General features: G+C 42.4%; 1 protein-coding gene across 2 annotated transcripts in view; it reads left to right on the top strand.

Moving 5' to 3' along the window:
* FGGY (FGGY carbohydrate kinase domain containing) overlaps positions 1–14,355 on the top strand; it is a 380,948-nt gene that overhangs the window by 60,995 nt on the left and 305,598 nt on the right. For both annotated transcript variants that reach the window (XM_036257128.1, XM_036257129.1), the window contains exon 5: positions 3,802–3,890. In XM_036257128.1, coding sequence (XP_036113021.1) covers positions 3,802–3,890 — 89 coding nt within the window. The remainder of the gene's footprint in view (positions 1–3,801; positions 3,891–14,355) is intronic.

Genomic DNA, 14,355 nt, shown 5'->3' with positions numbered 1-14,355 from the left:
TGTCTTTTTTTTTTTTTTCCTTAAAAAGACTCGTTTTTGTGAGTTGCTTGGTAACTGAAGGATAGACTTAACCCATGCAGCGCGGAGCTCTCGTAGTCTGAGCTGGACGTAGCAGTTGTGTAGTGAGATGCACTAAGGTTGGCATGTTTGAGGACCCGCTCTGCGCTCTCTAACCATCCACATTTGTGCAGAGAGGTTGTTACTAGGTACAGAGAAGTTAAGTGAGTTGCCCAGGATTGAAAGTGAAATCTCTGAAATTATAAAGAGCATATGCAAAAATATGTGTTTGGGAGAGCATTTCTTTTATTAGTTTGTTTCTTCTGTAAAAATGGCAGTAGCTTCTTTCGTGACCCTTCCAAAAGGCCAGAACCCACCCTCTGATAGGTCTGGGCCTCAGGGTGGTGGTGACTAGCATCGTGGGAGGAAAGACATTCACTTTGGAGCTGGCAGCCCTGTGTGACTAAGCCCTTGTCATCCGAACCCCAGTCTGTGCATCCTTCGTGTTGACTGCTGCACATCACCTACGTACTCTGACCCACCCTGGGAATCAGACGAGACGAGGCGCAAGGGAGCACTGTTATACGCTGTGGGGGAATATAAGAAGACAGTCATTGCATCTTGATGTAGGCCCACTGGTTACCAGGGTAGAATTAGTGCAGTAAGATTGAGGCCCTCGGCTGGCACTGAACTGTCTGGGGAAAGGGAGAGATGGAGAGGTTTTTTTCCGCAGAACTAGATTAAAAATTCATCCATGGGGCTAATATGCCTTTGGCCAGTCTGCATTTGATGACCAAGCATTTATGGATGAGGTGGCCCCGTGTGAGAACAGCTTGGGATCCTCACAGGGGTCTGGCAGCCTCTTGGAGTGACGGACCAAGCTTCTGGGGACAGTCCCTCTCATCCAGCAAACGCTTTCCCCGTCCGTCCCTCTGCTGGCGAACCTCCACGCTGCTGTTGTAGCAAAGGCAGGGACGATTGCCGTCCTCTTCTGCTAGGCCACATGCATCCTGAAGGACCCCCCGACTTCTCACAAGATGTTTCTGGTTTCTCCTCCCATGGAGAGGCTGGCCTGGGGCCCCTGGCTTTGGTCAGTGACGCTGGCGTGTTGTTGAGAAGTAATGACGCTCCTGGCTGCCTTGCACCCCCTGCCCCCACTGTGTGTCTCTGGCAAGAGGCCTGAGGTTGTCCGAGATGTTCTGCCTGGGTGCCGTTGTCCCCAATGGCTGTCGGCGTGGCCAGGCTGAAAGCTCTCATTATGCGGCATCTTTCAGGACCCTGCACAGATCTCACAGAAGCAGTTATTTTCTGAGTTCAGGAAGCTTGTGCCGGTCGGGCCTGGAGCGCTGGCTGTTGCTGCGGTGGATGTACTGGTTCATTGTTCACTTCTGGTGACGAGCCTTGGATTTCTGCAGCCCTCGGGAGGGGCAGCCTCTGCTCTTTCTCCCGAGAACCAGGCGCTGAGCCACAAGGCACATGGATTGCCCAGAAGACATACTGGTTTCACTGATTTGACTCACATACTGGTTTCAAAGGCCACCATTTTTTTTTCATCCTCAGATCGAGTGGGCAGGAGGGAGAGAGAAAGAGAGCGCGAGAGACGGAGAAAGAGAAACATCGACTGGTTGCCTCCCACATGACCCCAGCCAGGGCTGGGGACAAACCACAGCTGAGGTCTGTGCCCTTGACTGAAATTGAACCCATGACTCTTTGGCCTGTGGGCCGATGCTCTAACCACTGAGTAATACCAGCCAGGGCTCAAAGGCTACCATTTTTTACTGTGACCTGTTAGTATAGAAAGACACTAGCTGTGTAAGGCATATTTAATCAGTTTTAAATTTTGTTTTGTTTAGCATTAACATGTGTGGATGTTCAAGAAGTTTAGCTCTCTCTGGATATAAGTTCTCATCCAAGTGCTTAGGAATTTAAACAAATAAACAACAACAAGAAGAGAAAATGGGCTGTTTACATCAGAACCCTTTTGATGTTACTGTTGTTTTAATGGAACCCCTGTATCTGGGGTAATGCTCAGTTTCTCTGCTGTGCATAGGTGTCCGTGTTCATAGAGCCGAGATAGGAAGGAGGAAACAGGACGGACTCAGCATTTGAGGGCGCATGTAGACAAAGGCCAGCGTGTGTCTGTGGAATAGAAGGAATGACACTCAGGACCTGTGTGTTGTTCTGAGGACACACAGCTGCATGCCCTTCGTGCACTCTGAAGCCCTCCCCGCAGGCGACTGGAAGGCGAAACCGAGCAGTTTGGTTGTTAACAGTATTTGTTGAGGGCCTGCCATGTGTCACTCCCTGGTAGACGCTCGACCAGGTCTCTTCTGAACTGCTGAACTGGTGCCCTTCGGGTCCCAAAGATTCCTGTGCTGAGGATACAGTCCTTGTTCTAGCAGCCTCTTGCGGAGGGGTCATTGAGACCAAGACATGGACAGTTGCCTGGGTGGTAGGACCTTTGTTGCTATTGATTCTAGCTGCTTTACACTTTTTTTTTTATCCTCACCCCAGGACATTTTTCCTTTTTTTTTTTGCACAGATAGAGTGGGAGGGAGAGGAAGAGAGAGAGAGGAACACTGATGTGAAAGGGACACATCAAGTGGCTACCACCCACACGACCAACCAGGGCCGGGAACAAACTGCAACCGAGGTACATGCCCTTAGTGGGAACCAACCTGGGTCTCTGGACCGCAGGCCGATGCTCTAACCGCTGTGCCGAACCGGCCAGGGCTGCTTTACACTTCTTTATGAAGTTCTGTTTCTCCAGGAGTGGGAAATGACCACCTCACAGTTTCCAAGTTGATCTTACCTCCAGTTTCATTCATAGGCAAAGGACTCTCTCTGGATCCTGATTCTGACTTGCTGGGACAGGGGATCTGATTGGCTGAGGCCACATGTCCATCCTGGTCCAGGGAAGGGGAATGGAATTATGTAGTTTCCACTTCACTGTGCAGGGGGAGGAGAGGCACAGTTGTGGGATATCAGGTGCATACACCGACAAGGTCCTTGGCCTCACAGAGCTAAAATGCAGCAGGGCAGAAAAGCATTCACACATAGTTGTGTGGTGGTAGGGGTCGTGTGACAGCCAGACCTAACCTGAGCAGGAGATCCTAGAAGGCCTCCCCAGGGAAGAATGGACAGGGCTGATCAGGGGGCAGGGTGCCATGGAGGGACAGGGTGGTGGGTGAGGTATGAAGGTTCCAGGTAGAGTCAGCAGAGGAAAGAAAACGCCCAGTGGCAAGAAAAACTCTGACCACATTGGCAGTGTGGAAGAAACAGACGTTATAAAAGTTTACATTAATAGCTTGATTACGTGCTGTTCTCCCTGACTTAGATGGGAAGTTCTTTAAGGGCAGGAATCATTTGGAACCAGCTGATCTGGGGAGAATTTTACATGGGCAGGACATGTTCTGTTTCATGCATTAATTTCTCAGTGAGGTTTTCTTCCCAGCTCACAGCTGTTCAGCTTTGAAAACGTCTATGTCCTAAAGCATATCCTCTGGCCCTTCACTGGGAAGATGGATTGCACACCTTCACAGAATGTGCTTCCTACCCCTCCAGGTTGGCAAAGGGGGATAAAAGGGAAATTATGGTCATTTTTGGAAGGATCAATAATCACCAATTTTATATATATATATACACACACTGCTTTTACATCATCTCTCTCAGCCCCTGAACAGATGTTTTATTGGGCATTGTTGGCTATGCTTTTGTTTGGAAAAATTTGAGACATTATTGAAAGAGGAGACCAGTAGAGAAAAAAAGCCCATAATTGATTCTAATATATATTTTATTTGGCAGAACTTGAGAGAGACTTGCTGGGATCAGGCGGGACATTTCTTTGATCTCCCAGACTTCTTATCGTGGAAGGCAACAGGTGTCACAGCAAGGTATGTTAATGACAAGTTAGATTTTATTTGCGCTCATCCATTCTCGGGTGTCTGTATATATATTGCTTTCTTAACTCGCTTTGACTGGACGCGCTGTTTGTACATCTGCATGCGATTTTGCATACTGGAAACATCTTGAATCCATCTTCCTCCTTCAGTGCACATGCTGAAGCACCATGGTTCCCGTGAGGCCCGGAATGTGGTATCCTAGGTAAAGACCATTCACTGAAATTATTCACATTTGAGAGACATGGACAGTCCATTATGACATGTGACTGTTTTTCCAAAGGTACTTTTTACATAGTGCATAAATGGAAAATGTATATTTTTTAGCCCTGAAAATGAAGGCAAGAGATATGTGTTTTAAAATATTTTAATTTTATTTTTCAATTACAGTTGACATACAATATTATATTAGTTTCATGTGTATCGTAGTGATTGGACATTTATATAACCTATGATGTGATCATCCCGATAAATCTAATACCCACCTGACACCATGTATAGTTTTAATAATATCATTGTCTACTTTCCCTATGCTGTACATTACATCCTTGTGACTATTTTTATAACTGCCAATTTGTACTTCTTAATTCCTTCATCTTTTTCACCCATAGAGATAGCCTATTTTTAAGGGTGTGTTATGAACCTGTTTTCGCTTTTATATTAGTGTACTTGAATCATTGGAGAGTATAGAGGTATATATGTTGAAGTCAACAATAATTTTTTAAAATTATGAATGTTATAACTAAGTATGTACTACCTGGCAGAGACAAAAATACTCATTGAGTGTGAAATTGTGGCTGCTATAATTAAGAGTGGATATGTGCATGGATACCCATATATATATATAGGGACAAGCTTGCCATAAAATCTCAAAATATGCGCGTCTGTTGTTCTGACCTGAGATTTCAGGTGACACACAAGAAGGGAGCAGCAGACGAGGAGGGTCTTGTCATTTTGAATCAGTACTGAGCAGAGCTGTGAGGAAGAGGGTCGGTTCCCAAGGACGGACAAGCCTGTGTGAATACATGGCTTTGCCGAGGCAGGTGTTGTACCTTAAAGCCTGTCCCTTCAGAAGTGACTAAATCCTCCCCAGTTTTCTTTGTATTTAACCTCAAGGGAAACTGGGCATAGGAGCACCGTTTTCCCCGTGCTCTTTGTGTCTGCACCGGTCTGTACGCTTTGGACCTTTCTTGCAGAGCGTCGATAAGAACGTGCTAGGTAGCTCAGCGTCAGGCTTTCGGGAAGGAGACAGAAGAGGACATGTCTCACAGTCACGTCATTTTCCATGTGGACTCTCCTCCCCTACCACCAATGAATGATCGTCAGTTTGAGGTCTCAGGGTAGTGGGGATCCACTTGCCTGGACAAATGGCTTCAGCAGCCCTGGCCAGTTTGGCTCCATGGTTAGAGTGTTGGCCCGTGGACCAAAGAGTCAAGGGTTCGATTCCAGTCAAGGGCACCTCGGTTGCATTTCAGTGGCCGGGGTCATGCGGGAGGCAATCAGTCGATATGTCTCTTTTGCATCAATGTTTCTCTCTCTCTTTCTCTCTCTCTCTCTCTCCGCCTCCCACTCTCTCTGAAAATAAAAATGGAAAACTATCCTCGAGTGAGGATTAGAAAAAATAATGGCTTCAGCAAACCTCAGGCACTTGACCTCACAAGGTACAATTAGTCACCGTTATACTGTTATCACCAATGGGGAGGCCAGCATGTGGGTGAAGATCTCATCTGGGGCATTCCTTTTTTGGTGTGAAATTAATTGGCTGAAGTCATTTCTGGAAGGACCTTTCTGTAGGTTTTTTTTCAACCTTTATGCAGCAGTGAAAGAAATGTTTTCATTATTTTAGCCAAATGGACCTATTTCGTCAAAGCAGTGCTAATAGTGTGGGTATCTGCAAATACCCCATTGGCCTGCAAACCTCGAGGGCTCAAAAATAGAACTACAGAGGGAGGGGACCTTGCTTTCCTTCTCTTTTTGTGTTTCCTTCCTTTGGGGCGGGGGCTGTTATTCAACCCAGGGCACTGACTTGCTTTCTGGTTCTTTCTGAGGGTGCTGGATATATCATCTGAACCCCCATTTCCTGGTGTTTCCTGCCACATGAAGACTCCAAGGAATGGGCTTTTTGAAGCTAGCTCTGGCTCAGGTAGACTTAAATGGTGTAGCATGCATATTCCCTGTGGGGTCACAAGGTGACTTCTTGTCCTCGATTCTACCACACAAGAGTTGTATGATCTTAGGTATGTCCTGTCCTTCTTTGAATCTCACTCTGTCTGTAAAATGGGGATCGTGATGCCTCTCTGGTAAGCTTGTTCAGAGAGTCCTATTAAACCAATTTTTCTAAACTAGCCTGATTATATGAATCAGCTGGATCATTTATTCAAAGCACAGATTCCCAGGGCTTCCAGTTTTGTTTTGTTGTGTTTTTTTGTTTTGTCTTTTATTTAGAGAGAGAGGAAGGGAGCAAGAGAGAGAGAGAGAGAGAGAGAGAGAGAGAGAGACAGAAACATTGTTTTGTTCCACCTATTCATACATTCATGAATGGATTCTTGTATGTGCCCTGACCAGGTATCAAACATGAAACTTTAGTGTATCAGGGTGATGCTCTAACTCTGAGCTACCCAGCCAGGGCCCAGGGCTTCCAGTGTTGAGCCTACATACAGAATCAGACTCTCCATGGGGTACTTGGGAATTGTATGTTTAACAAGTGCTCCAGGTGCTTATATGATCAGGCAATTTTAGATAACATTGCCTAACAGAATATATGTGCAAGTAATATAGGATTTCCAATCCTGGAAGGGGTTAGAAGCATTTAAAAAGGTTTAATGAATCTGGTGAATTTAAAAATGGAGAGGACCCTGGCCGGTTTGGCTCAGCGGTTAGAGCGTCGGCCTACGGACCAGGGAGTCCTGGGTTCATTTGCACTAAGGGCACGTGTCTCGGTTGCAGTTTGTCCCCAGCCCTGGTTGAGGTCGTGTGGGTAGCAACCACTCGATGTGTCTCTCTCATGTCGATGTCTCTCTCTTCCTCCCTCTCTCCCTCCTGCTCTATCTGAAGATAAATGCAAAATAAAAATAAATAAAAATGGAGAGCTTCTGTTGACCTGTCTGAACATGCTGAGGAGCTTCCAGCCCCACTCATGACAATCTCAAACCCTGAGGAAGCAGAAAGCTTAGTGCTGAGAAATGATTTATTGGCTGTCCAGTCATCCCTGCCATTTTTCGACATTGGCTTTGGCACTCACGACTCATTCTGTTTTTATTAGTACACATGCAGTCCTTCTCTCCGTGCCCCTTGCCCCGCGCTTGCGTACTTGTGAGGACCTTCCAAGGCCTGCCCCCAGGTTCCCTGTCTTCTGGAGCAGAGCCCTTGGGCCTTGGACACCAGGCACCGACTTCCTCTTCAAAGGTGGTTTGCCCTCTCCCTGGCACGCCTCTCTTCCATCTGCCTTTCTTTCCTGTTGTTTCCTTAATCTCCAGTTCTTCCTCCCTTCTCTATTTCAACCTGCATGATTAAGGTGAAGCCAGCCACCACTCTGAACTTTCTGGATGATACAGCTGGATAACGACAGCGCCCCCTCCATGGGGTTAGCGTATGGACTGAGTAAGAAAGACTGCAGGGACACTCCGATGCAGTGCTGAGAAATTTTTGAAGGAGTTAGCTATTTTATTTTGTTTCCTTTTTTTCCCATTGATGTTGGCAGGGAGTCTTTGCATTACATTTCTGGCATAGTGGACAGAGGGAAACCTTTGTAGGCAGACTAACCTGGGTTAGTGTCTTTCTGTGCACTGTTGCAGGAACCTGGAGCAGGTTACCCTCACCCCACCCTGCCCTTTCCCTGAGCCGCAGGTCCTCGTCTGGAGGTCCATTCAGGGTTAGCGAGGGTCTTAGAGAGACTGTGGACAAAAGGTGTAGCATAGACTATTTGAAGAATGCATAGTTTTTTAAAAAATATGTTTTTATTGATTTTTCTGGAAACAGTGGAAGGGAGAGAGGGAGCTAGAAATATTGATGTGAGCCCTTCTGGTTTGGTTCAGTGGTTAGAGCGTTGGTCTGCGGTCCAGAGAGACCCGGGTTTGGTTCCCACTAAGGGCATGTACCTCGGTTGCAGTTTGTCCCTGGCCCTGGTTGGTCATGCGGGTGGCAGCCACTTGATGTGTCCCTTTCACATCGATGTTTCTCTCTCTCTCTCTCTCTCTCTCTCCTTCCCACTCTATCTGAACAAAAAATGGAAAAGAAAATGTCCTCGAGTGAGGATTAAAAAAAAGAAATATTGATGTGAGAAACATTGATCCTGCATGCCCCCTACTGGGAACTGAACCTACAACCTGGGCATGTGCCCTGAGCAGAAGTAGAACTGGGCACTCAGTCCATAGGACGACGTTCAATCCACTGAGCTACTCCAGCCGGGTGAATGCATGGTTCTTTTTTTTAAATTAAAAATTTTTTTAATTTTATTTTAAAGAGAGAACAAAGGAGAGGAAGGGAGAGATATAAACACGGATGAGAGGGAACATCGATTGGCTGCCTCCTTTATGCCCCTCACTGGGGATTTGACCCGCAACCTGGGCATGTGCCCTGACCAGGAATCCAAGCAGTGACCTCCTGGTGCATGAGTCAGTGCTCAACCTCTGAGCTACAACAACCGGGCTGCATGGTTCTTTTAGTGAAAGTCCCCATTGTCCTCTCTTCTAGAATAACGAAGATGAGGGAGGATCTGAAATTGAATGTGCCAATGCCAAAAAAATAAAAATCACACACACTAAAAAACTTTGGGCAGTAAAACATGAACTTGGCACCTCTGGGCCAAGGAGAGATTCAGATTCGGTGTTCATTTGGCTCTTATTGTGATTGTGTTGGGAGGCTTTTGGGAACTGAGCTCCAAAAAGGCCGGAGGGTGTTTTTTATTATTCTAGTGGAGTTAGGCCTAAAAAGTGATTGGATTTCACCTGTCTTAAAGCTTGCAGACTTGTTTTTGGCAGTGACAGTAGGTAAGAAGTACCCGCCTCTTCTTATCTGTTTTTCTCCCTCTTCCTGTGTTTCCCCCGCCTCCCGTTAGTTGTTCTCATCCTTCAAAACATGGCAGCTACTCTTGTTTATCTGAGTCACTGAGAAAATCACCACCTGGCTTATGATTAATTTGTAATTCAACTCCGTTCTTTTTATTATATTAATGAAAATAATTATTGCTATTTTTGTTACTAATAGTAATAATGGCAATCATCACTTATTGCATGCATTTTCTTTATCTGTCATAGGCATATTATTAAATGTGAACCCCACTAGCCCTGGAAACCATCAGTTAAAGCAGGTAGTGGTGTTACCATTTTGCAGTTTAAGAACTGAAGCTGAATGTTTTAGTAATTAGCCATATTCTAGTCGTTGAGCAGGAAACTGTCTAAAATTTCGGTAACATGAGAAGTGGGAAGTCAGAAATTTGAATAATAAAATTGTGTGTGATCAGACAAAACATATTCATATATAATACATCCTCTGAGATTTGAAGTGACTGGTAATAAAATAAGATAAAAAACAGTGATAATTTTTTTAAAAATCACAATGAAGTAAAAATACTAAAAGAATAACTAAGATGATGCTAAGAGTGTCATGGATTCTATTCGGTTCTTCCTAATTACTAATAGGTTTGTTTCTAGGCTTCCTAGTGCCCAAAGCAAAGATGAGAACATAATCAAAGTGATCTGAGTGGACAGATAAGAACCTGCCTGCTGTTCGGGAGAAGCAGAACTCTTTCCAACACTGGCCTGAGACAAGTTTCTCCTAGATTGTCCAGGGTTGACCACATTCTATAAATTATTTAAAAGTGTGCCCTATTAAATTCACTTATAATTTCAAATAGACCTTTTATCTTAAAACAGTTTTAGATATACAGAAAAAGTGTGAAGGTAGTACAGGAGAGTTTCTATACTTGATACCCAATTTCCCTTTTATTAACATCTTAAATTAGCGTGATGAACACATTTGATCACAATTGATGAACACTTATTGGTGTATTATCACTAACTAAATTCTATACCTTACTCACATTTCTTCAGTCTTTTCCTAATGCCTTTTACTGTTTCAGGATTCTACCCAGGATATCATACACATTTAGTCAGTCTCCGTAGACTCTTCTTGGTTGTGGCAATTTCTCAACTTCCTTTGCTTTTGGTGAACTTGACAGTTTTGAAGAGTACTGGTCATGTATGTTGTAGCATGTTCCTCTTTGGGAATCTGTCTGATGTTTTTCTCATGATGAGACCTAGGCAGTATGTTTATTGGGAGGACAGCCATTCTCTGATGAGTATCATTCTTATATCACATCTAGGGTCTATACTATTGGTATGGCTTGTTTATGTTGACCTTGATCACCTGGCCGAGGTACTGGTCAGGTCTCCACTGTAAAGTTACTCCTCTTCCCCTTCTCTATCCTACTCTTGGAAGGAAGTCACTGAAGGAGTAGGGGGTTGTGCTGTACCTCCATGGGGACAGAGGGTCTACATACATTATTTTGAATTTTTCTTTATGGGAGATTTGTGTAGTCTCAACTCATTTATTTTTATTGCTTTGGACTAAAAGACATTGATGACCAGGTTCCTTATGTACAAGAGACACTTTAATAAGTTTTCTTTAGAAGTTACACATTAGAATTTCTGAGACATTTCTATGGCATATGGGAAAACAGGGCTGACAGTTTTATTTTTCCTCATATTTATTTATATGATATATTTATTTTCTCTTTTCTCTTTTCTTCACTACAAGTACAATTCTGTGTAAGTTGTCAGTAAATATTCTATCTTCTATGTTAAAGAAATGAATTTATTGGTTTTAGAACCTAATCCCTTTTAAAAAGGCAACTATGTTCCTGATTTGCATGGTTCTCTATGTTTTGGGTTTGTAAGGGATATTATTGTATTATTCTATTTATCATGGTTATTTGATAAATTGTCAGGAGATTATACTCAGGTTATTGATCCAGGTCTATAGTCGTTTTCTGGATATAATCTCCAGGATTTCAAAATTAAGCATCATGATTGAGACTCTCATTCTACTGTTTTTCATGTTTAAATTGTAAATCTATACAACTTATTTTTTACCTAATATATTATTGTCTATTTCACATCAATAAATATTATCTGAAAATATATTTTTGATACCTGTATAATATTCTATCCTATGTCAGTAGGGTATGTGCCTATTTTGCCAAGTTCTTAGGCTTAAAATAGTATCTTATTTTCGTTTCCATTTTTGATTATTAAATACAATTATTCTTATATTCATCAACCAGTTATGTCAATTACTAATTATTGCAATTAGTTTTATGTATATTAATTACCTATTTATATCAACTACTAATATTTATATTGGGTTTAAGTATTTCCTTAAATATTGGTGAGATCTCATTATTTTTTGTTTTTGTTGTTTTTGTATTTTCCCCAGGTGTTTTGAAAAAATTTTGAATCTACAGAAAAATTGAGAGCATAGTATATTGAACACCGTATCTTTCATCTACATGAATCAGTTATTAACATTTTGTTACATTTGTGCTCTCAAGTGCTTTATCTCTGACATGCATATGTGTGTTTATTTTGTTGAATCATTTGTAAATGAATTGCAGACATCACATACTTCCATTTTAAATTCTGCAATATGATCAATCACCCAAGATGACATTCTCCTATGTAACCATAGTGCCTTTATCACACGTAGGACAATTAACATTAATCCTCATTATTTAAACTCCCAACAGGTAACCCTGTTGTTAAGGGTTGAAAGTGCCACTCACGCTCCCTTGCCATTGGGTTCCTGACTGATAGAGTCTACATGCAAAGCATGTTAGCTAAGTGAGGAATGAAGAGCTGCTTCCTTATCTTAGAAAATACTCTTTAACCTCTAATGTATGGAACTTCTGGTATACTGGATGGATAATACAGCTCAGAAGTGAGACCAAACCAGCATGTTCAGGTATATATATGCATATATAGGGGAAGGAAGTCCAGATGTGTCAGCAGGTCTCAGTTCCAGGAGCTGAGTCAGCCACATGAATGCAGACCCTGCTCAGGTGTGCCTACCTGAAACCAAGGCATGTTGGCTACACCTGGGCATAGAAAATGAAGGCATAGGCTTGATGTTGTTCTAGGCATTCCCTGTCTTTAACACAGTGATCATTAAAATGTGGCTTAACCAGAATCTCAGTGATCAGATGAATTTCCCGTACCTCCTTGGAGAAAGTCAAGTAAGGGGAAGTGATGCAAAGTCAGCTATGCTTCCTCCGAGTGGGGAGAGCAAGTGGGTGGCAGTCTGATCCTCCACGGGGAGAAGGACGGAGATACTTCCACTCTAATGTCTGCCTCTGGTGACATGCCTGTAGCCCACAACCCCTCCTCAGTACTTGGCCTTCTGATTGTCTTTCTCAGTTGCATATCTGAGAGAAGACTTGATTTTAAAAATAAGTTTTATTGAGATATAAATCACATAGTGTACACAGCACTCATTTAAAGTATGCAGTTCAATAGTTTTGATATACTGCATTATTAGTTTTCACATATTGTAGTAAAATATATATAGCATAAAACTGACCATATTAACCATTGTTTAGTGTACAATTCAGTGACACTAATTACATTTATGATGTTGAACAACTATCACCACTATCTCTTTCCAAAGTGTTTTCTTCACCCCAAACTCCGTAAACATTAAGTAATACTTTCCACATTCTTCCCTTCTTGCAGTCCCTTTTAACCTCTAATCTACTTTCTGCTACTATGAATTCGCCTATTCTAGATACCTCATACAAATAGAGTCATATAGCATTTGTTCTTTTGTGTCTGGTTTATTGACTTAGCATAACATTTTCAAGATTCGTATGTGTTGTTACATGTATCAGCATTGCCATCCTTCTTATGGCTGAGTAGTATTCCATTGTATTCATATACTGCACTTTGCTTTTCCATTCTTCTGCTGATGGATCCATGATGGATACTTGGGTTATTTCTTCCTTTTGGCTATTGTGAGTAATGCTACAATAAACACTGATCTACAAGTATCTGTTTTGATCATCTCTGCTTCCAGTTCTTTCAGATCTGTGTCTAGGAGTGGACTTGCTGGGTCAGTGGCAGTCTGTGTTCATCTTTCTGAGGAACCGCCAGACTTTTCACAGTGGCTGCGCAGTTTTACATTCCCTCCGGCAATGTGTGAAGGTTCTGTTTTCTCCACATCCTCACCAACACTATTTTCCCTTTAAAAAGAATTATAGTCATTCTTGTAGTTGTAAAGTAGATTGTCAGTGTGGGTTAAGACTTGATATTTTGATGTTAAAAGTCTATTGAATGAAAATAAAATTGATCGGTTAGATCACCATAGAGGTAACACTTTTTGGTCAGACTTCAGTTGAAACTTGATAAGGACTCCCCAGGTAGTGGGAATCAAAGAGTTCTGGGGGGAAAATCAGTTATTCCCAATATGATTTATGTTGAAGTTATTTGAATTGCATTGTTTTATGGTTGTACTGAGGGATGATCTCTCAAAGCAGTAATATGGAACAGTTCTAGGAAGAATGATATAGTTATCCTTTCCCATCTGCTTATTTTTTAGTATATTGAATAGTACTGAGAAATATATAAATATTAGATTTCCTGTACCCTTATTTTCAGGAAAAAAGAGAATACTTTTAGCCTCTGTGGAAGAAATATAGTCTTTGTCTCTTTACTTATGAATAACAGAAATAATAGAAAATGCAAAATAACGGAAGCTTAAACACATAAGGGTTCATTCTTTTCTGTAAATAAACCTAGATATATGGAGTCTTGGGCTACTCTGATAGTCCCATGACATCATCAAGGACAGTAGCTCTTTTGACATTTTTATGTCACCATCTAAAGCCCTGACTTCTGCCCTAGCTGGTGTGGCTCAGTTGATTGGGCATTGTCCTGTTCACCAAAAGGTTGCTGGTTCGATTCCTGGTCAGGACACATGCCTGGGTTGTGGGCTTGATCCCCGGTAGTGGGTGTGTAGGAGGCAACCGATCCATGTTCCTCTTTTACATTGATCTTTCTCTTTCTTTCTCTCTTCCTCTCTCTCTAAAAATTAATAAAAATAAAAAATAAATCCCAGACTTCCATTCTCAAGGTCACTTCATGGTCCAAGATGGTTGCTACTGTCTATTTATCAAGTCTATATTTCATGTTGCAGGAAGAAAGAAGGTGGGAAGTGCAAAAACAAAAGGATGTGCTATGCATCTTAGTCAGCCTTCTTAGAGGATCTGTATAATATTTCTGTTTGCGTATAATTGGCTAACACTTAGGTTTATGGTCCTGCCTCGCTAGAATGGAGATTGGGTAAAATATGCCTTTAGCTGGATATGTTGCTACCTGAAAACTGTTGGGTTTCTCTTACTGCTAAGAACAAAGGGAGAATTAATATTGGGCAGGTAAAAAGACAACTTTTTAGTAAATTACATTGACTA

Source organism: Molossus molossus, unplaced genomic scaffold (assembly GCF_014108415.1).
Source record: "Molossus molossus isolate mMolMol1 unplaced genomic scaffold, mMolMol1.p scaffold_m16_p_12, whole genome shotgun sequence".
NCBI classification, from domain to species: domain Eukaryota; kingdom Metazoa; phylum Chordata; class Mammalia; order Chiroptera; family Molossidae; genus Molossus; species Molossus molossus.
Note: the sequence above shows the minus strand (reverse complement) of the source record. Positions and strands in the feature narration are given on the sequence as shown.